General features: G+C 34.9%; 1 protein-coding gene across 1 annotated transcript in view; it reads left to right on the top strand.

Annotated features, from left to right (window-relative positions):
- The window catches only part of cachd1 (cache domain containing 1), a 91,680-nt gene that overhangs the window by 50,494 nt on the left and 19,155 nt on the right, over window positions 1-22,031 (top strand). Inside the window, exons 4-16 of the mRNA XM_051111552.1 lie at window positions 713-819; window positions 6,384-6,510; window positions 8,288-8,432; window positions 8,552-8,768; window positions 11,143-11,292; window positions 12,217-12,450; window positions 15,438-15,587; window positions 16,850-16,973; window positions 17,078-17,195; window positions 17,303-17,471; window positions 19,167-19,309; window positions 19,559-19,740; window positions 19,971-20,081. Coding sequence (XP_050967509.1) covers window positions 713-819; window positions 6,384-6,510; window positions 8,288-8,432; window positions 8,552-8,768; window positions 11,143-11,292; window positions 12,217-12,450; window positions 15,438-15,587; window positions 16,850-16,973; window positions 17,078-17,195; window positions 17,303-17,471; window positions 19,167-19,309; window positions 19,559-19,740; window positions 19,971-20,081 — 1,977 coding nt within the window. The remainder of the gene's footprint in view (window positions 1-712; window positions 820-6,383; window positions 6,511-8,287; window positions 8,433-8,551; window positions 8,769-11,142; window positions 11,293-12,216; window positions 12,451-15,437; window positions 15,588-16,849; window positions 16,974-17,077; window positions 17,196-17,302; window positions 17,472-19,166; window positions 19,310-19,558; window positions 19,741-19,970; window positions 20,082-22,031) is intronic.

Here is a 22,031-nt window from a genome sequence, read left to right as displayed (position 1 = left end):
ATATACACTGTTTTTTTAGATTTATATTTTATATGTACACTGCTATTCAGGTAAGATTTTTTTTTATATGTTAGAAAGCATTTATTTGAGCAAAAATAATGCTATATTTTAATGCTTTTTTTTTTTTTTTTGAGGTGTTACTTTTTTCAGGATTCTTTGATAAATAGAGAGTTTGAAAGAAAATATTTTTCCTATCATTAAGAATGTCTCTACTGTCTTTAGTCAGTGTAATGCATATTTGCTGAATAAAAGTATATGAAAGTATTTGTAAAAAATCTCACTGAACCCAAACATCAGTGCAGTTTTTGGCAGTTTCCTTTTATATTTATATATTTATATTTTCTATATAAATTTGCCTCTTCATGCCTGTCTAAAAGTGTTGGATACTGTGAATAAAATCAAAAGGGTTCTCCCATCTGCTCTTCGTCATCCTTCTCTCCCCTGCGTCCCTCCATCTTTCTCTTTCATCTTCAGCAGAAGAGCTGTGCAGCTGGTAGAAATAGATATCGACGCAGTCTTCCTCAGGGGGTTTTACCACACAACTGTAAAAGCTGTTATTATAGAATGAGAAACACTTCAGCTTCGTTTTTCTTCATGACTGAGGCCTTGAACAAACTGAGCACTCACCAATCAAGTGCTGGACTGTTTCCTTCAGTGTCACTTTCCAATTAAAAGAATCTGTTTTGATGTTTTGTCTTCTTTCTGATTTCAGATTTGATGGTAATTTTAACGCCAATGTTTCGAAGACCATCAGCTGTGATCGTCTCTCCCCTACTGTCAATAGCCGAGCTTTCAACCCAGGACGAGACCTCAACTCTGGTGTGTATAACACACACACACGCAGTGTCTAAGCTTCAAAAACCCAAAGCCAATTTTCACTTATCCAGCTGCTGCCATGGCAACCATTTGCAAAGAACAATATTTCTTTTCTGACGTCAAATCTTCAAAGATTTTTTTGGCCCTTTTGAGTGAGATAAAACTGAACAAGGCTGTTGAATACGTGACCTTGCTCATTTGCGTGTGGAAATACTTTATTTTCTCTCCTCTCATCTCTCTGTTTTTATTCCTTCCCTTTTAAGTGACCACAGCTTTGTACCTCTGTGCTCTTTTCCCCTTTATATCTGCTCTACCTCACCAAGCAGGAAGTGTATGCTTTTATCACTTTATACACTGCGCCAGTGTCAACAGCACCTCTTCATATCAGATACATCAGTGTTTTGCAACGGGAAAGCCCCCCAAGCCCCCTACAGTTGTTTTTTAACTACATACTAAACAAAAGAATGCTCAGTCAGTTAATTAAGTAACCTCCGTGATGAATTCAGCAAGTGGTTAGTCTGAATCCAAGCGTTAACTTGATTCCTTTTGATCAATTCTTGAAAATAATTAGATATTTCGCTAAAAAAAAATTTTTTAAAACAATTGTGCATATGGACTCAAGTGAAGAATCAACCTTACTAATTATTAATAAGCAGCACATTAGGAGTTAACACATTAGGAGGCAAAAGTAGTAGTTAAAGGAATAGTTCACCCAAAAATGAAAATTACCCTATGATTTACCCTAGGTAGGTTGCTACAGTTTTTACAGATATTACTGATTTTGCTAATGAACATAAATCTACATCTGCGTCTTCAAGCTAGTATCAAATGTGTATTTCTGAGAGACAAAAAATGTTATATTATTATTAATATTATCAGGTAACAAACCTCTTTCTTGATTTTTTTTAACAATATTACTCATTAAAACATGCAAAACTAAGAAATTATTTTTTTCAGTTAAAATATTTATTTTATTAAGGAAAAATGACTGAAAAAAGTTTGAAAAATTAAAAAAAAAAAAAAATGTTTGTCATGTTCTGACTATAAAGAATATTTAACCGTCTGGTTTTTGACAACTTTCACATTGTAGCAAAAATCTGCCTTTAAACTTGAAAGAAATAAAAAATTGACATTTATCATGATGATTATCGATATTGACTGATATGAAAAAAAAAATTGTTGTGATTAATTTTTTTGGCCGTATCGCCCAGCCCTAGTTGCACGTTTATTAATAAACCGTATAAATCATAATAATGAGTCTTTAATTGAATGTGTCAGGGAAAAACAGCAAGGAGACTGGATTAACGTTTTAATAATTGATTGATAAACTAGCGAATTCTTTCTTTTCAGTTTAAGAAATTAAGTCAGCGGCACAGACAACTGAATATTTGTTTTCTATTTGAATTGGTTCATTTGAAAGTACACATTTTGCTCTATATAGATAGCCTGTATTTTTCATGTCTGTAAGGCAAGTATACAGAGGTTCGAAGTTTCGCACTCAAGTTCACAGAGACGAGACGGCAGAAAGCGCATATCCTTTGCTTTCATTATTTTACAAAAGCGCAACGTTTTGTTGTTATTGTGAGTGCACACAAATAAACATAGTCTATACAGATTCTAAAGATGTATTACTTTTATCTGGATGTCCAAAAATGAGTATTTTAAGAGCAAGTGACCGCATTGGCGTCTCCATCTGTCATACAGCTTCCACACTCTGCACAAACACTTGAATAGCGCACATTTTTCTAGGTTAACATTAGATTGAGCAGAAGTGTAAAGTTGCTTCTACATACATCTTTCAGATGAAAAGCCATATTTGAGGTCGATGAATAATTGGTGAGCATTTGGATGTCCAGCCCGATGTACTATTTTACCACATAGACCAGCCATTAACGATCTGTCTGTCACGGACTGCATGACTTTGCCACTTATTGTGGATTTTGTTTTTTTCTGCGACTAATAAAATTTTGGTCGGCCAAGCCTCTTCTCGTCGACTAACCCTAGATAGTAGACAGCCCTAGTTAATAGTGAGAATTGGTACCAAACTGAAGTTTGACCAACTGATTTATTAAATGTAAAAAGAAAGGATATTGTAGTGTGCAATGACAGCACAGTTCCTTTTTAGGTTTAGTGCTAAACACAGTCGCCTTATTATTATTTTTTTTATCCACCTTGGTTCAGACTCTCCCTCCTTCTGGCCTCACACACTCGCTCTCGCTCCAGAACAGATTATCCCAATTCATCTTCATACAAATGCTTATTTTTGTAAGGCAGTCATCAGGAGTTCATGTTACCACTCTGCCTCCATTTGTCACTGAATACTGACCCTGCTAACCATGCAGGCAGTCATCAGTCACATTTGATCCCTGTTAGTCTAAACATTGATGAAAAGAGGAGGGGGGGAGACAGAGGGGGAAAAAGGAGAAGAAACAATTAAAAGGGAGAAAAAACCTTGAGAATAGAGTGATGAGAGAGAGAAAGAGAGAGGTAACGTTGTGTTAGTGTAATGTGATGTGTGTCTTTGATTTAGTTTGTAAGGTTGGTTCCTATTTCCCAACATTCCCCCCTTTGGTGTCCTTTGTTTCACCCGTTACTCCTCTTCACATCTCCGTCTGTATTTTTATTTATTTTTTTACTTTCTATTCAAAGAATAAAAAACTTGATTCTACAGTTAGCCAAGTTATTAGTTTCACAGTTAACCCTTTGATTAGCAAGCTAAACAGCTTAGCCTAATAGCTTAGCATAGCTTTTGATTTGTTAGAACAAGATATCACAATAATGCAACTTTTTATCAGGTTTTATCAGCATCAAATTTTATGGGGGAGTATAACTTGCATACCAGTCATAAACTTTTGTGTTTGATTGTGGTCAAGGGATTGTGATCAATTTTAGCCACAAAAGCATGTGCAAATGTGCACTTTTTAAAAATTCATTAAAAAGTGCACATTAAAAAGGGCATTATGCATATTATTCAGGCTCACAGCCTACTTCCCTGCTGAAAAAACTACAAATGCCATTACAAACATTACAAACCATCAACTTTTAACCATTAAAACCATTAAAAAATGGTGTGTTTTGGGATATACTCCATTAGGATGTAGTGGTGTTAACAAGCCATCAATTAGCGACCAATTACCAGTAGAAACCCATTGGGTCCATTTACAGTTTAAAACCGATACAAATCCCATTATAACCAGTAAAACCATTACAAATTTTGTGATGGTGTCTGTTGTTTTTTTCAAGAGACTTGAGATGCAGCTTTTGCTTCATCACTGTCGCTGTGAGAAATACACAACAATTCCCATTGGCTGGATTCGTTTAAATAAGGGAAGAAGCAAATGCTACAATTTTTGGAGTTAAAAATAACCATAAAATTGACTGCACCATAAGCAAGGAGAAATATAACAGTCGGTGGAGATGTAAAGTGGAATGAAGGGATAGAGGAAATGAAGGGGTGTCACGTCATGACTCTGCTTCTCAGCTACTCTAAACACTGGATGGGGGATTAAGCACTCTTGGGGCGGCACATGCGTATGATTTTTAAAGCTGTCAACATGCTGTAAAGTTCCTGTTTATACTTCGGGAATGGATTGATGGCTCATTTGTGCTTGGGACGCCTGTTTGTGCTTAGCATGCATTTTTCCTCTACAGGTTTTCACAATGAATTGATTAACTATGTTTATTTTGATCAGAATTGGGAAAGGCCATGTCTCTGTGGCACCTTAAGTTAGTGTTTACTCTAATGACCTTTCTCCTTCTATTTCTAGTATATTATATATTGGCCTTTGAGGTGTGTCAGCATGTTTAAGTGGAATAGTTAAATCACAAGTCGTTTATTTGACCTGGGTAACCTCTCATAGCACACTGTTTCTCCTTACACAACTCAATCTTTTTTTTTTTCCACTTTGGTTGTAAAGACCCAAGCAGTCTTACTGAAGTAGGCTATATTCAGAAAAGTGTCATGCATATAATCAGACATATGCTCTCTTGAATACCTCCACTGCCTCTCTTGCAGTTGTATTCTTTCTTTTCTTGTTCTTTTCCCACTTTCCTTCACTTCCCGGCTCCTGTTAAGTAAATAAACGCTTGAATTGATGGCAGCAGAGTGGTGATCGCTGTGCTTCTCGAGTGTTTGGAAAGGATCAGCTTGTCTGGGCTCCGGCCGTCATACAGCTGGGGCCTGTTCAGCTGACACGAACCCTACAGCTGCCTGCTTCAAGTGCACACCATTCATATAGATCCATGCTGCATGGCGTATTAAATTAGTTCTGGATGATTGTCTTTGTGACATTTAGATACTAATGTTTCTGTGAAAGAATGCTTTAGACTTTAATGATGATATATGACTTGACAAGTAGTGATTGTGATTGACATATAATGAATAACAAAGTTGTTAATTTAGAAAATAAAGTGTTTATTTACTTATTTGCTTATTTCTGTATTTACAGTTGAGGTCAAAAGTTCACATCCCCCTTTCAGAATCATTAAAAATGTTATTTTATTAAAATAAGAGGGATTATACAAAATGCATGTTTTTTTTTTTTTTTTTTTTTTTTTTTTTAGTACTGACCTGAATAAGATATTTCACATAAAAGATGTTTACATATAGTCCACAAGAGAAAATATTAGTTGAATTTATAAAAATGACCCTGTTCAAAAGTTTACATCCCCTTGATTCTTAATACTGTGTTGTTATCTGAATGATCCACAGATGTGTTTTTTTTTTTTTTTTTAATTTTGTTTGTTGTTTGTTTTTGTTAAGTAATAGTTGTTCATGAGTCCCTTGTTTGTCTTGCCTGCTGTTCTTCCGAAAAATCCTTAATGTCCCACAAGTCCTTTGGTTTTCCAGCATTTTTGTGTATGTGAACCCTTTCCAACAATGACTGTATGATTTTGAGATCTTTTCACACTGAGGACAACTGAGGGACTATTATACAAGGTTCAAACGCTCGCTGATGCTCCAGAAGGAAACACGATGCGTTAAGAGCCGGGAGGTGGAAAAATTTTTGAATTTAAAGATCAGCGTAACTTATTTTGTCTTCTGGGAAACATTTAAGTATCTTCTGTAGCTTCTGAAGGGCAGTACTAAATGAAAAAAATATGATATTTATGTAAGAAAAAATGTACACACCTCCATTCTGTTCAAAAGTTTTCACCCCCTGGCTCTTAATGCATGGTTTTTCCTTCTGGAGCATTTCAACCTTTTGTAATAGTTGCATATGAGTTTCTCAGTTGTTGTCAGTGTGAAAAGATGGATCTCAAAATCATACAGTCACTGTTGGAAAGGGTTCGAATACACAAAAATGTACCAAAAAAACCCCCAAAGAATTTGTGGGATCTGAAGGATTTTTCTGAAGAACAGCAGGCAGTGTAACTGTTCAGGACAAACAAGAGACAAAAAAACACAGCTGTGGATCATTCAGTTAAGAACACAGTATTAAGAATTAAGTGGATAATAATATTTTTATTTATTTTATTTTATTTCATTTTATTTTAACAAGAGTCCACAGAGTAATACAAAAGATATCAAACTTTTCTAACTATTCTTGCTTTCTCTTTGACTTTAGTGCTGGCAGACAACCTGAAGTCCAATCCAGGGATCAAGTGGCAGTACTTCAGCTCAGAGGAGGGCATTTTCACTGTGTTTCCTGCTCACAAGTTTCACTGCAAGGGCACATATGAGCACAGGAGCAGGTACAAAGAGCTTTCTCTCTTCTTCTCTCTCAGTCTCTCTCTCTCTCACACACACACACACACACATACTGTCCTTTAGGTTTTCACTCTGAATACTGATATACCCTACAGCAAGATATTGAATCTCATGGTTATCACTCTCTTTAGGGCAAGCTTTTTATAAAATTCAAACACGTTCATGCACACCATCCAAGTACAAATTTTTCAACACTGCCTTTTTAAAAATAGCTGTTTAGATTGATTCTATTTAGAAATCTTATTTGTTAAAAAAAAAAAGTCAAATGCTCTTGTTGTTGTATTAATATCAGTATTTTTAAGAAAAAGGATTTGTCTCTTTTCTCTGTCCCAATCTTTTAGCTAGAGACCAGCTGAAGGTAGGGCCCTGATATCTGCTATGTGGAAAACAAGGATGGAATCGCAGAATCCAGTCAGAAAAATAGAATTTAATGTATAACGTGGAATGTCACGAAATTTACCAAACTTTGGACGAATAAATCGACAGTAGATCAGTTCACTTAAATCAGATTGATATATTGACTAGTGTCTGTGAATATTAAGTGACAAAAAAGCTATTTAAATATGAATCCTGCGTGTTCTGCGTATCACTGTGTGAATGAATGGCGCAGGTGCAGTTTCGTTTACTACACATACTGAAGCACGCGTGATGTTTGCTGTGTTTTCAGCATCTGCAGTCTCACTAAATGAGGACATGAACAAATAAACATCTCGAGAGCTGCTCTGAGAGCATTTTACAGTTTGTTTTGCGAAAAAATACCATCGTGTCATATACACACACAAATAAAACTCTTCACAGCAACCCGTCAAAATAAAAATTTGGTTGAACTTGAAGAAATTGTGACAGAAATATATTACTTTCGTACAATGGAATGTACTTCTTAATCTACTACTACTACTGTTTATATACTACACAATTTTTCTTCTGTGTTTAACAGAACACCTGTTGTGCAGCACTTTGTTTGCCAAAAATAATGTTTTATGCCTATAAATTGTAAAATCATTTCATAGGGGCCTAAAAATGTATTTTTTTCTTAAACCTTTTAATAAATTGCTGTTAAATTGCATATTTCAAGGCATGCTTTTTGATTAATAAACTTTCATTTAACCATTAAAATTGAGTCAGAAAAAGTGGAGTTTGGGAAAAATAAAACAGCTTTTATAGGGCTCTACTAAGGGTTATTTTCTTTTTTTGGACTGTGATCTGTAAGGTATCCGCTCTCACACTGTCATGGGCACCTCAGAACTTAGCGTCTTGTGTGGCAGGGTGTAAATTACATTCTAGAGAGGCCTTTTTGGTCTGTTTAGCGTAGTTACAATAGGCCACATGCCCTTGATTGGAATGCAGGGTCGCCCCTACTAAACCCCACTGGAATCTGCCACCCAGTGCTGTGGGCAATGTGTGCCTGTGTTGAAAGATGGGTTCATTTCTGCCCCCGTTCCCACAACTTCTCTCCTCCTGCTGGAGTTTGCACAAGAACCTCTGGTACTCAAAGGTTTTCAACCACTTATAGGATGTATATATGAGATTTAGACAATATGGGCAGCTTTTTCACAGTGTTGGAGATGAAAAAGGGTTTCCAAAAACAACACAATAGAGTGCAGGATCTCTTGCACAAACACTGTAGTGAAGAGAGCGGGAATCACGCCAGGACTACGCTTGGCTTCTTGCCGTCACAGTCCAGGAAAAGTCGTTCTGCAGGGTTCTTGCATCGTGCAAATAAGGTGATCGTAAATCTTTTTTTTTTCTGTGTTTTGACAGGCCTGTGTATGTTTCGGCAGTAAGGCCGCAGTCGAAACATATTGTAGTGATCATAGACCATGGTGCCTCCGTCACCGAGACCCAACTTCAGATCGCCCGTGACGCCGCGCTAATCATCCTCAACTCCATCGATGAACATGATAAAGTAAGGAAGTGATGTCATCGTCTTCGTCATTCACCCTCCACTGATTGCATTAGTTCTTTTGGCACTCAATGTCCTTTTTTTTTTTGTTTTTTTTTTTTTTTTTTTTTCGCCCCTCTCAGATCTCGGTGTTGACAATAGCAGATACTGTTCGTTCTTGCTCTCTGGATCAGTGCTACAAGAGCTTCCTCTCACCTGCTACCAGCGAGACGAAGAGGAAGATGAGCACCTTCATCAACAACATTAAAGCATCTGACAGCTCAACCCAGCATGCCCTGGGCTTCCAGAAAGCCTTTCAGTTGTTGAGGAACACAAGCAGCGTCACCAGACAGCCAACTAGTAAGAGTCAGAGCTTCTGTACACTAGATTTACCAACACCATGTTGTTTCCTACCTTTTTTTTTTTTTTTTTTTTTTTTTTTTTTTCTAAAGGGATTTTATGTATTGTACTTAAAAAAAAAAAAAAAAAAAAAAGTCTTTACTTTACTTTGTGTTAAAATGCATTATAAAATTTGAAAACTTGATTTTCACATTTTAATGCATTATACTTTCGAAGGAGTAACAATGAGTAGATACACTACGAGTCAAAAGTTTTTGAACAGTAAAATTTTTAAAACTACTCACCAAGCCTGCATTTATTTGATCCAAAGTACAGTAAAGCAGTACAATTTTGAAATATTTTTAGAATTTAAAATAATTGTTTTCTGTTTAAATATATTTTAAAATGTAATTTATTCCTGTGATCAAAGCTAAATTTACAGCATCATTACTGCAGTCTTCGGTGTCACATGATTCTTCAGAAATCATTGTAATATGCTGATTTGCTTTTCAAAAAACATTTATTATTATTATTATTATTATTATTATTACTATCAATATTTAAAACAGTTGAGTACCATTCAAAAACTTGCAGTCAGTATATTTTATATAGAAAAATGTATTATTCAATTAAATTATAGAAATGAATACTTTTATTTAGCAAGGATGCTTTAAGTTGAATAATAGTGATGATGAAGACATTTATAATGTTACAAAAAAATTCTATTTCATATAAATGCTGTTCCTCTGAACTTTCTATTCATCAGATAAACCTGAAAATTCAGCTGTTTTCAACATAATAATAAAAAACGTTTTTTTGAACAGCAAATCAGAATATTAGAATGCTTTTTGAAGGATTTTTAACTGGAGAAATTATGCTAAAATTCAGCTTTGAAATCACAGGCATAAATTACATTTTAAAGTATATTAAAATAGAAAGCAGGTATTTTAAATAATACAAATATTTCAAAATTTGACAGTTTTTGCTGTACTTTGCATCAAATAAATGCAGACTTGGTGAGCTGAAGAGACTTGTTTAAAAAACATTAAAAATCGTACTGTTCAAAAACTTTTGACTGGTAGTGTAAGTATTGTATTATTATATAGTTTTATTATAATGTATTATAACTGTTGTTAGTTATCCGTAAAATCATACAATACATTATAACATGGCTTACAATGCATAATTAATGCATAAAAACTGCTTTTATAATGCTTTTATGCTGTTACCAAAAAATCCTTGCTGAAAATTTGGTGATATTTTGGGCAGTATTGATAATACTTTTGGTAAAACTTTTGGTAAAATTTGGTAATACTTAAAGCCTTCATGTATGGTACATTATAGTAATATATATTTTTTTTTTAATGCAGTATTTATGCCTTGTAATTCACCTTATAAAGCACTGTATGGTCTGATATATAATTGTAGCCATAGTTATACATTATAAAGTGTTTACATGTTTATAAAGTATAATGCATTAAAACAGATGACAAACAGCCAGTTTTAAAATCTGCAAATATTATGCATTTTAACTCTGGTTACAGTTATTTTTCTATTCATAAGGCGCGTTATAACGTGCCTTATGAATAGCTTTATAATGGATTATACATAAGCACTTCAAGTAAAGCGTTACCAAAAATTTTCCGTGATCGTATTTAATTTCTCACAATAAAATCACACAAGCATACAGTCAGACAAAAGTTAAAAATAACTTTCTACTGGGGCAAAATATCAAATTTGTAAATGGTAAAAAAGAAAACGTATACTTTTTCTAATCGTATACAATATTGTAAACATTATGTATTGGCCAAAGAAATAGGAGTCATTTATCAAAAAGTAATTTATCATTTTATTGTTTTCTTTCAGAGTACGGATTATATTTAAAAAATTAAAGGAATGGTTCACCCAAAAATTACAATTTTGTTATTATTAACTCACCCTCATGTCATTCCAAACCTGTATAAGTTTCTTTCTTATGCTGAACACAATTTAAGATATTTTGAAAAATGTTAAAGAACCAAACAGTTTTTTTTCTTTTATGTTCATCATATGAAAGAAACTCATACCGGTTTGGAATGACATGAGGGTGAGTAAATAATGACAATTTTGATTTGAGTGAACTGTCCCTTTAATTATTGGTCAGGGAGGAATTGGTCATTAAAAAAATAAAAAAACAGAAAGAAAGAAATTGCTAATCAGCTTTTATTATATTAAATATATTGTATTATTTGTATAAATATGCAGATTTAAAGATAATGTGTCTATGAAGAATTGATCTCTGAGAAATAGTTACTAGAGTAAAATACACCTTATTTCAGTGTGTGTGGTCTCAAGTTGCCTCAAGGTCGTTACTATATTCAGTATGATTGATTACTGATCATCTTCCCTCTCACAGACACCGACATGGTGATAATCTACCTGTCATCGGGCATCACCACCAGAGACTCATCCGAGCACGAAAAGAGAGCAACCCTGAGTGTGGTCAAAGAGGAGAACCGCCATCTCAACAACTCTGTCATGATCCTCACCTACGCTCTCATGAACGGTGAGATACTACCAAGGAGGCTTTTGTCTCGTAGCCAACGAGGCCTCACGGTGAACACCTGTGTGCGTGTTTGTGCTTTTTCAAAACATGCTCAGCTGTTTTGATGCCCTTCATCTTTCTTCAGGTCTTTGTGTGTGCATGTTTACGCGCCTACCGTAAGAAACCACTCTCCATTATATTGCTCTCCTCAGCTGTTCCTCTCCCCGCATGTATTAGCCTGCCATTAGCATACATTAGTTTGGCATCATGAAAATTAAAATGGAGATCGCCGAAAAGAAGAAAGAGAAATGTGACAATACATCAAAGGCCACTCAGTGACATGAAAGAGTGAGAAAGGCCTTTTTTCATGCATTAGATGACTCAGAGATATGATTCAGATTGATTAGCTTGGCCGTACGGGTTACGCTACTTTGACTAGGTATTGTGAAGCACTGAAGGACACACACACACACACACACACACACACACACAGGGAATTACTCATATTTCTTTGTTTGTTTGAAGTCTGGTTCATTTCTGACAAGTTGTATTATATTCATATATTAAACCCTGCCACAGTGTCAGATTAATAGACTGAAGTGTTGAAATTCATGTCAAGTCCAGTAACAATTCAACAGAATTGAATGTTCCTCCAAAAGTGAAAGTCTAAACCACCTATTCTTTCTGTTAAAGCTCCAAAACCACCATTTCATGATGGAAATAGATTAAGTGTGATTTTTAGCTCTGCGGTTAAGGAATCCACGTGGGATATAAATGGCTTTCTATTACTGTGGACCAGAGAAGCAAAACCTTTACAAAACACCCACAATATCTGTGAAGATTTAGATAAATAGGTTGATATTAGCTTTGTTCCAAAACCAAATGAGTGCACGAGAGACACAAAAATGTCAATTTTAATTATTTTTTTTGTACTATCGTCCTCAGAAGGAGTAACGGGACTCAAGGAACTGGCCTTCTTGCGAGACCTGGCCGAGCAAAACTCTGTTAAATACGGCGTTCCGGATCGTTCCGCCCTGCCTGTCGTGAAGGGCAGTATGATGGTTTTAAACCAGCTCAGTAACCTGGAGACCACCGTGGGCCGCTTCTACATCAACCTCCCCAATCGAATGATCGACGTGGCCTCCTTCAGCTTGCCTTATGCGGACCAGATGGGGGACGGTAAGTTAAGATCTTGAACTTGGCATCAAGCTCGAGTCTGGCACATTAACATTCCCTCTGACAAACCATATGCACACAGAAGACCTCAGAAGAAGTGGCTCTGCACCAGAAAGTTTCCATGGTGCTATATAGGTAAACTTAAACTGTAAGTAAAGCCAAAAATCACAAATGCAGAGTCTTAAAGGGCTCCTGGAGAGGAAGTCATTCTGATGAAATTATAGATCGTTTGGAAATGATGCATCATACAAATTTGCTCACGAATGATAATTATCTGTATATTTATTGGTTCATAAAAACGTCTCATAGCTCATTTTCTAAATTTTGCTAAAACTTAATTAGGCTGTGATGGAAATGACGCCTGAAGGAAATGAAGGAACAGTCATAAATTGATTTAAAATGTAGAAATTAGTGCTGGGCAATGATTAGTTGTAATTAATCACATCTAAAATAAACGTCTTTGTGTACATAATATATGTGTGTGTACTGTGTAAATTTGTGTATATATAAAGACACACACATACAGTATATATTTTGAAAATATTTACATGTATTTGCATGTATATATTAATATTCATGTCATTTATATTATATCTAAATATATTTAATATATAAACATATTTGTTCTTAAATATATGCATGCATGTGTGTATATGTATATATATATATATATATATATATATATATATATATATATATATACACTACCGTTCAAAGGTTTGGGGTCAGTACATTTTTATTGTTTCTTTTTTTTTTTTTTTTTTTTTTTTTTTTTTTTTTAGAAATTAATACTTTTATTCACCAAGGATGTATTAAGGTAATAATTAAAAGTTTATTAAAAATGAATAATAAATAATTTACATTGTTATAAAATATTTATATTTTGAATAAACACTGTACTTTTTAAACTTGTTATTCATGAAAGAATCCTGAAAAAAAAAAACACAGGTTCCAAAAAATATTTGGCAGCACAACTGTTGATATTATCCAACATTGATCATTCTAATAATAAATCCGCATATTAGAATGATTTCTGAAGGATCATGTGACACTTAAGACTGGAGTAACAGCTGATAAAAATTCAGCTTTTCATCACAGGAATAAATTCTATTTTAAAGTATGTTAAAATAAAAAACATTATTTTATATTGTAAAAACATTTTGCAATATTACTGTTTTTTTTCTATATTTTTAATCAAATAAATGCAGCCTTGATGAGCATAAGAGACTTCTTTAAAGACTATTACAAGTCTTACTGACCCCAAACTTTTGAACGGTAGTGTGTGTATATATATATAAAATGTCCACAAAAACTTTATTTTTTTTATATTATTTTGGATGTGATTAATCATGATTAATCATTGCCCAGCAGTGCACTAGAATATTTAAATTTTTATTTTTAGTATTTTTAGTAAGGGTGAAAAAAATAAAATCTGTGAATTCAAGACATTTTTAAAGTGGTAAGTGGTATGTTGTCAAGGAAAATCTGTTAAAATCTGTATATCTGTCCTTTTTTTTTTTCATTTTTATTTTTTCTAATAATAAATCAACCTCTGTACCAAAGAAAATTGCCAAAGTTAAAGGGATAGTTCACCCAAAAATGAAAATTGTCAATAATTACTCACCCTCATGTTGTTCCAAACCCATATAACCTTTGTTCATCTTCAGAACACAAATTAAGATATTTTTGATGAAATCCAAGAGCTTTCTGACCCTGCATTGACAACTGACACATCCAAGACCCGGAAAGGTAGTAAGGACATTGTTAAAATAGTCCATGTGACATCACTGGTTCAATTGTAATGTCATGAAGCTATGAGAATACTTTTTGTGCACAAAGAAAACAAAAATAACACCTTTAATCAACAATTTCTTCTCTTCTGGGTCAAAAAGCTCTCAGATTTCATCAAAAATAAATTAATTTGTGTCCTGAAGATAAACAAAGATCTTACGGTTTTGGAGAGACATAAGGGTGAGTAATTGATGACAGAATTTTTTGGAAGAACTATCCCTTTAAGATCTAAGAAACCCCCATAACTACTTGAAACTGAAAAGTTGTTAATTGTTGTTTTTGAGTATTGTTCGCCTTTTGGCAGTGGCTTGTACCTTACAGTTTTTAATATATTTTTTCCAGTGTTGGGCACTTTACTTTAAAAAAGTAACTAGTTATAGTTACTAGTTACTTCTCACAAATAGTAACTGAGTTACATCATTACAAAAGTACCTAATTACTAGGCAAAGTAACTATTGTGTTACTTTTCTTAAAATATGTTTAAATATGTCAAATAACTCTGATGCCCCCAATAATAATTTGTAAAATAAATAAAATAAACAGGGGGCACTCTCTGCTGTCTCAGTCTCCGTCACCTCTCTTCATAGACACGTAAATAAAACAACCTGAATCTCCACCAGGGTTGCCAGGTCTAATTGCTACTCAAAACTAGCCCAATGGCTTTTCAGGACGGGGATCTCCCTGGTAAAAATAGCATTCTGGGGGATAAAATACACGTTTTTCGGTGGCATTCCCCTGGTAAAAGTCGCATTAGAGAGGCTAAATATCACATTATCAGGGTCGCTTCAACCCGCGGACATAAAAAACACCTTGCTGCAACAGTGTTAAAATAGCCCAATTCCACAGGTAAACCGTGGACTTGGCAACACTGATCTCCGCAAGTACATGCCTCACAGACATGAGAAATATATGTATAGAAAGCTTGAAATGTAAGTAAGTCAAGTCAAAAACAAATATTCTCTGGATTAAGCCACAATTTACGTCAGAAAAAGAACACAACGTGAAAAATATAGTAATAAATATAGTAACAGTAAACTTAACTGTGTTGTAACGGGGGAAGAAGGTTGTTTGATTACTCATTACTGAAAAAAGTAATGCCGTTAGTAATGTCGTTTATTTATGATGCCGTTATTCCCATCACTGACTTGTTAGTATGGGGACTGATTGAAAGGAACTTCCTCTGTTTTTCTGCTTTGTAGGTTTCATCATGACTGTCAGCCGGCCATGCTACTTTGGGAACTTGTTGCTGGGTGTAGTTGGAGTGGATGTGAATCTGGCATACATACTGGAAGACGTCACCTACTACCAGGACTCCCTGGCCTCATATACATTCCTCATAGACAATAAAGGTAGGGAGATTTGTATGCTGATGATTGTTTTTGGTGAAGATCCACCTGGTTCCATTAGCCAAAATGAGCTAAACTTGTTTCTTATGTTTCCAAATTCAAAAGACCTTCGTTCGTCTTCAGAACACAAATACTTTTGATAGGATCAAAAATCTCTCGGACTTCATAAAAAAAGTATCTTTCTTTGTGTTCTGAAGATGAACGAAGGTCTGACGGGTTTGGAACGAGATGAAGCTGAGAAATTAATGACAGAATTTTCATTTTTGGGTGAACTATCCCTTCAAGCTTGAATTTCTAACTTCACCCTGAATTTAGAGGTCTGATCTTCATGGACACAAACACTGAACTGAAGGCCAGTAACCTTTAACAGTTCATTAGAAGAGTCAGCTGTCCCACATTGGGTGGCTCAGAGTCAGAGCCATGGCTGACATCATGCCAGTTTTTTGAAGTGGGAACAGCAAAACTCTGTGGATTTGAACTTTTTGGGAAGAAAATAACCTTTTTTTCCTACTTAAAAACCAGTGGTACTGTCTGCTTATGCACAACTTTGTCCACCAAAGAATGAAATTAAGCACTGTTGACACTTTAATTTACACTTTCCTCATCCTGCTCTAAATAACTTCTATTAGTTTTTCCATGACTTCCCCCAGCAGGGTGATGTATCTCTGTATTTACAACACTGTTAACCTCCACTTACTACATATTAAAACAATTAGATAAGCCCGCCAGAAATTGCCACTTTGCACTAAAAGGGTGTGTTGTATTACATATGTAATAAAGTGAGGGCGATTATCTGTTCCTGAGAGTATACAGTCTGTCCTAATGACTGGGATAATGAAGTGGCACCTGCCGTCTCCAGCTGTTCAGTAAAGAGACGTGATAGCACTGCCTCTCAGTTCATTTCAGAAGGAAGTCTCTCCCTGTGTTGTGCAAGCCACAGAATGTGTGTGTAGCCTAGTAGTTGAAAATCTTGACTGGTAACTGAAAGGTTTGAGCCTCACAATGGACCATCTGTTAGCACATTGTGATGAAAACCTGTCACAGTATACAGTATGTTAAAAACATTTTGGACCAGGAAGCGTAGTCACAGCTTACAAGGAAAAGTTATGCATTTCATATACAAATTAGGGATTTACAAAGAGGCCCAACAGGAAACTCTTTAATAATACTCTTAAGTGTGGAAAATGTTACATAAAATGTTATATAAAAACATTTTCATGTTGTTATATTTTTTTAATGTGATTTATTGTTTGAATATCTTTCAGGCTACACCCTCATGCATCCGTCTCTCACCCGTCCTTACCTGATGACTGAAGCTCCCCTCCATACAGACATCATCCACTATGAAAACATCCCAGGGTTTGCTGCTGTGCGTCAAAACATCCTAAGGTGAGGGTGTATGGGATTTCAAACAGATCTGGGTGTCTGCAGTTGCTCGAGTTTACTGTGTTACTCACATGATTGCTGAGCTCATGTTGTGTGTTTCTTGTTAGTCTGCCTCTGGGAAGCCAGGTCATTGCTGTGCCTGTCAACTCCTCTCTGTCTTGGCACATGAACCGCCTACGCGATCCCAGCCGAGATGCCTACAATGTCAGCTACGCTTGGAAACTGGTAAGCAGTTTCTCCACAGTGGAACAAGCATTGGATTAGAGCAGGCTGAGGGAAAACTGTTATTTGTTTATTCTTTTTTGTATTAATACTCATTCTCTGATTTGCAGGTTCAGGACACTTCGTTTATCTTGTGTATAGTTTACGTGCAGCCGGAGATCCCGGTAAAGCAACTGAAAAATCTAAACACGGCCCCTAGCAGCAAACTTTTATACCATCGCTTGGATCTTCTGGGGCAACCCAGCTCCTGCCTTCACTTTAAACAGCTTGCTACAGTCGGTAAGCTCAGATGAAGCATTAATATAATTGTTACATTGTCTAGTTTAAAAGTACATGCTATTCTCATATTTGTTAGGACCATGCAGAGCTCATGTTTCTCTGAAAATGGAGTGAGACATTATTTTAAGATATTTTTAGTTTTTCATAAATCAAGCATCAAATCCAGATGGAAAGGCTTTTTGTATTCTTACTCAAAAAGTAATTTTTACCAACAAAGGCCAAATAAATGTTAATACACTAGCAGAGGACTGCATGCCAGATGTCCATAAAGTGGAAAAGTTGTTTTGTCACTGAAGTATTATTGATTTCATATTTTTCTTAAAAATGATTTATCTGCCGAAAATGGCATTTTTGGTTTTCGGCCGAAACTGTATTTACACTCTATTTTACACTCTGCTCAATATTCCGCTCTATGAATGTGCGTTTTGCTCGTGTACCACTTACCGGAAAAGTAGTGTCTGCTCAAATAACGCGCCGATAAAAAAAATTCTGTGTTGTATACTTGTTCCTGTTTGCTTTATAGGGCTATACATTATTTGGATAATTAGTTAAAATGTTATATCTGATTCTGTTGCATAGAACTAAATAAAAATATTATAGTAAATGTTTAATATTATTATATTTTCTGTTCAATTTTATTGTGTTATTTTCAGTAAAAGTGTGGCTTGTGTTAAATGTTAGTATCATTTAAATTATTGAGTTAAATTAAAAAATCTTACAAAATGACTTTATATTATTTGATGAAATAGTAAATAATTATTACAAAGCGGTTTCGGCTTCAGTTTCTGTTTTCAGCCAAGTGCATCCAAAATTTTCGGTTTCGGTTTGCATACCTAGTTCTTAATTTAGTTGTAATTTATTCCTTTGGAAAGCTACATTTTCAGCAGAATTTCCATTACTCCAGTCTTCAGTGTCAGATGATCCTTCAGAAATTATTCTAATATACTAATTTGGCATCTGTCCATCTACACTGCCATTTAAAAGTTTGAGATCAGTAAAGAAACTCCGATATTTCATTTTCAGGATTTGATGAATAAAAAGTTAAAAAGATCAGCATTTATGTAAAATATAAATAATAATAACAAGGGTTACAATAAAAAAATTGCTGTCTTTTTCTATCAATTTAACACATCCTTGCTGAATAAAAGTGTTAATTTCTTTCAAAAAAAGAAAGAATAAAAATGTACTGAGCCCAGACTTTTGAACAGCAGTGTATGTCGTTAGAAAATAATTTTATTTTAAATAATAGCTGTTCTTTTTAACTTTTTATTCATCAAAGAATCCTAAAAAAATATTAAACAACTGTTTACTGCACTGATAATAAATTGGCATATTAGAATGATTTCTGAAGTATCATGTGACACTGAATACTGGAGTAATGATGCTGAAAATTCAGCTTTGATCACAGGAATAAATTAGATTTCAGTGTATATCAAAATAGAAAAGCGTTATTTTACATTGTAATAATATTTCACAATATTACTGCAGTCTTGATAAGCATAAGAAACTTACAAAAAAACATTTAAAATTTTACTGATCCCAAACTTTTGACTAGCAATGTATCTACTGATTCCAAACTTGTGTAAGCTTTACTTTTTGTGGGTGACTGTTACTGTAAATGAGGGATGATTGATAATGGTTAGGTGCTAATATAATTAAGCAGCACAACTGATTCATCTCTCTTTTATTCCACAGAGAGTCCCACAGTGATGTTGTCTGCTGGTAGTTTCTCTTCTCCATATGAGCACTTGAGTCAGCCAGAGACCAAGCGCATGGTGGAGCACTACACGGCTTACCTGAGTGACAACACCCGGCTCATAGCCAACCCAGGCCTGAAGGTACACACAAACACACATACTGCCTATCTCAGCAGCACACATCTCACAGCCAACCTGGGAATGACTCAGTCTTTCACAGTTAGTGGTCACATGGCTGGTTTCTCAGTCCTAACTGGCAGTTGTTCGTTGGCAGTGTTCCTCTCCTCTTTAATTCTTCTTTTTCATTAGTGAAATGCAGCGCACCAGTCTTTATGATTCTCTGCTTAGTAGAATTCTTTAACACCCCCCTCCCCTTCTTTGGTCTTCCAGTCTTCTGTGAGAAATGAGGTGATGGCCACCAGTCACGTGACAGATGAATGGATGAGTCTTATGGAGATGAGCAGCCTCAACTGCTACATTGTGAGGCGTTACATAGCAACGCCCAATGGGGTGCTGCGGATTTACCCCGGTTCGCTCATGGACAAAGCCTTCGATCCCACCAGGAGGCAATGGTAAGATTTGAGCCTCAGGACGGAGGTCTTCAAACTCCTAGTGGGACGCTGGTCAACAGATCCCACAGTCTGTTGACTAAGCTTAGCAAACTGTCAGACTCCCAAGAAGGTTTTTTGTTTCATATGCAGCTGTCCACACTGCAAAAAAAGATTGCATAAAGATTATATGAGAAAAAATCAAACTGTAAATGTCTGTTTTAAATGTGGTGTAATTAGTGATTGTCTTTTAGGTACCTACATGCTGTAGCCAATCCTGGTCTCATCACTTTTACTGGACCGTACCTGGATGTTGGTGGGGCGGGCTATGTGGTCACCATTAGCCACACCATCCACGCCTCTAGGTTAGTTGTTTACAAGTTAAATTTCATGTTTAAACCTGGTGGTTCTCAACCAGGGGACCTCTGCAAGCTTCCAAGGGGGTCACAGGATAGAAAATGTATTTCAGTAATAAATTCATATATTAAAAAAAAATATATAATAATTAACATACTAAAAAAAGTCTTTCCTCCCTCAAAAGGTTTTGTTTTTATTAAAAAAATCACAAAATCTATTGTGGTTAATTTTATATATAACCAGGGTTCGTACAAAGTGCTTAAAGTACATGAATTTGACTTTTTTTTTTTTTTTTTAAGGCCTAGAAATCTTTAAAAATAGCAATAATCCTGAAGAGGTACTTGAAAAGTGCTTGAATTACTGAAAGACTGTATCTATGAAATAAGTGTATAATTTTGTCAATAAGCACATTTCACACAAAATTCAGGCAGTTAAAAAACATCATACCTTTTTCACGTATTTCAGTTAATGTCAGAAACAATCAAGCTAAGCAAGTGGTAGTGCTGACAGTGTCGTGTAAACATGGCTGAAGATGCGAAAAGAGGAACAGGTGAACCAAATCAATCAAGTTTTTTATGCTGGAACCATTCAGATTGATTCAAACTCATGACTTTGATCATTTATTTCAAGCAATTCAATAGCCATAACCAGGTAAAATTAAAAGAGCATTGATTTTTTTTCAAACTTTTTCAACTTTTCAAACTCTGAATAAGTTAAACAATTGCATCGCAAAATGATTCACTGTTTCGAAGCACTGAAATCAGATTGTGTATCCGGAATCATTTGTTTCAGATTGGGACTTCAGATTGGATATCTCAAATAATTTGATTTAAGTTGAAACTTCACGTATCGCGAATCATTTGATTTAGATCGAAACAGGTTCGTGAATTATTCAAATCAAATCATTTGTGATATGCGATTTGAAGTCCCAATCTAAATCAAATGATTCACGATATGCAAAGCTCCGAACAAAGACGCGAACCGAGTCCTGATCTGAAATGATGGTTCGCGAAACTTTATGTAGATTGGGACGTCAGAGCGTGGATCACGAACCATTTAATTAAGATTGGAACTTTGTGGCGTGGATCATGAATCATTTGATTCAGATTGGGACTTCAGTGCGGGTTCGCGAATCATTTGTTTCATATCAGGATTTTGGAGTGTTTCCGATTCCGCAGATTTTTTTTCTTAAACAGTAGAAAACATCAAACCATTAAAAGCAGTACAGTTATAAAAAAAAGAAAAAAGAAAGTATACACGAATATGATACCCTTGAGAAAACTAAGTATGATTTTACCATAGTAAAAGTGTAGTATACTTTGTAATACTTTAGTAGTAATACTTTGCATGTGCTTCACATTTATTTTTATTAGTATATTTTTATCTATTTTTATCTTTTTTTTTTAGAATTATTAAAGACATTGTTTGATAAGTGAGATATCTGATTGAAGTCCTTGAAAATCAAAAAAGTAGTGCTTGAAAAGACCTGGAACGTCTTGGAATTTCATTTTACAGCATCTGTATGAACTCTGTATAACTGTATACTTCCTGCACACAGGGGTCTTTGAGTCAAAAGGTTTGATAACCACTGGTTAAATACATGATTTGCTATGTATTAAAGCTTTTATATGTGGATATTCATTTATTTTTGCTCATTCAGATGCTTTTTATGCTTGTATGGATCAAATTTAAATGATAATATAACTAACTTAAAGGGATAGTTCACTCAAAAATGAAATTCTGTCATTAATTACTCACCCTCATGTCGTTCCAAACCTGTAAGACCTTCGTTCATCTTTAGAACACAAATTAAGATATTTTTGATGAAATCCGAGAGCTTTCTGACCCTGCATAGACAGTAATGCAACTGACACATACAAAGTCCAGAAAGGTAGTAAGGCCATTGTTAAAATAGACCATGTGACATCAAACACAAAACTAGGAATGTTTTACATCAA

The sequence above is a fragment of the Labeo rohita genome, chromosome 6 (genome assembly GCF_022985175.1).
Source record: "Labeo rohita strain BAU-BD-2019 chromosome 6, IGBB_LRoh.1.0, whole genome shotgun sequence".
Taxonomy (NCBI): Eukaryota; Metazoa; Chordata; class Actinopteri; order Cypriniformes; family Cyprinidae; genus Labeo; species Labeo rohita.
This window is presented reverse-complemented; position numbering and strand designations above follow the sequence as displayed.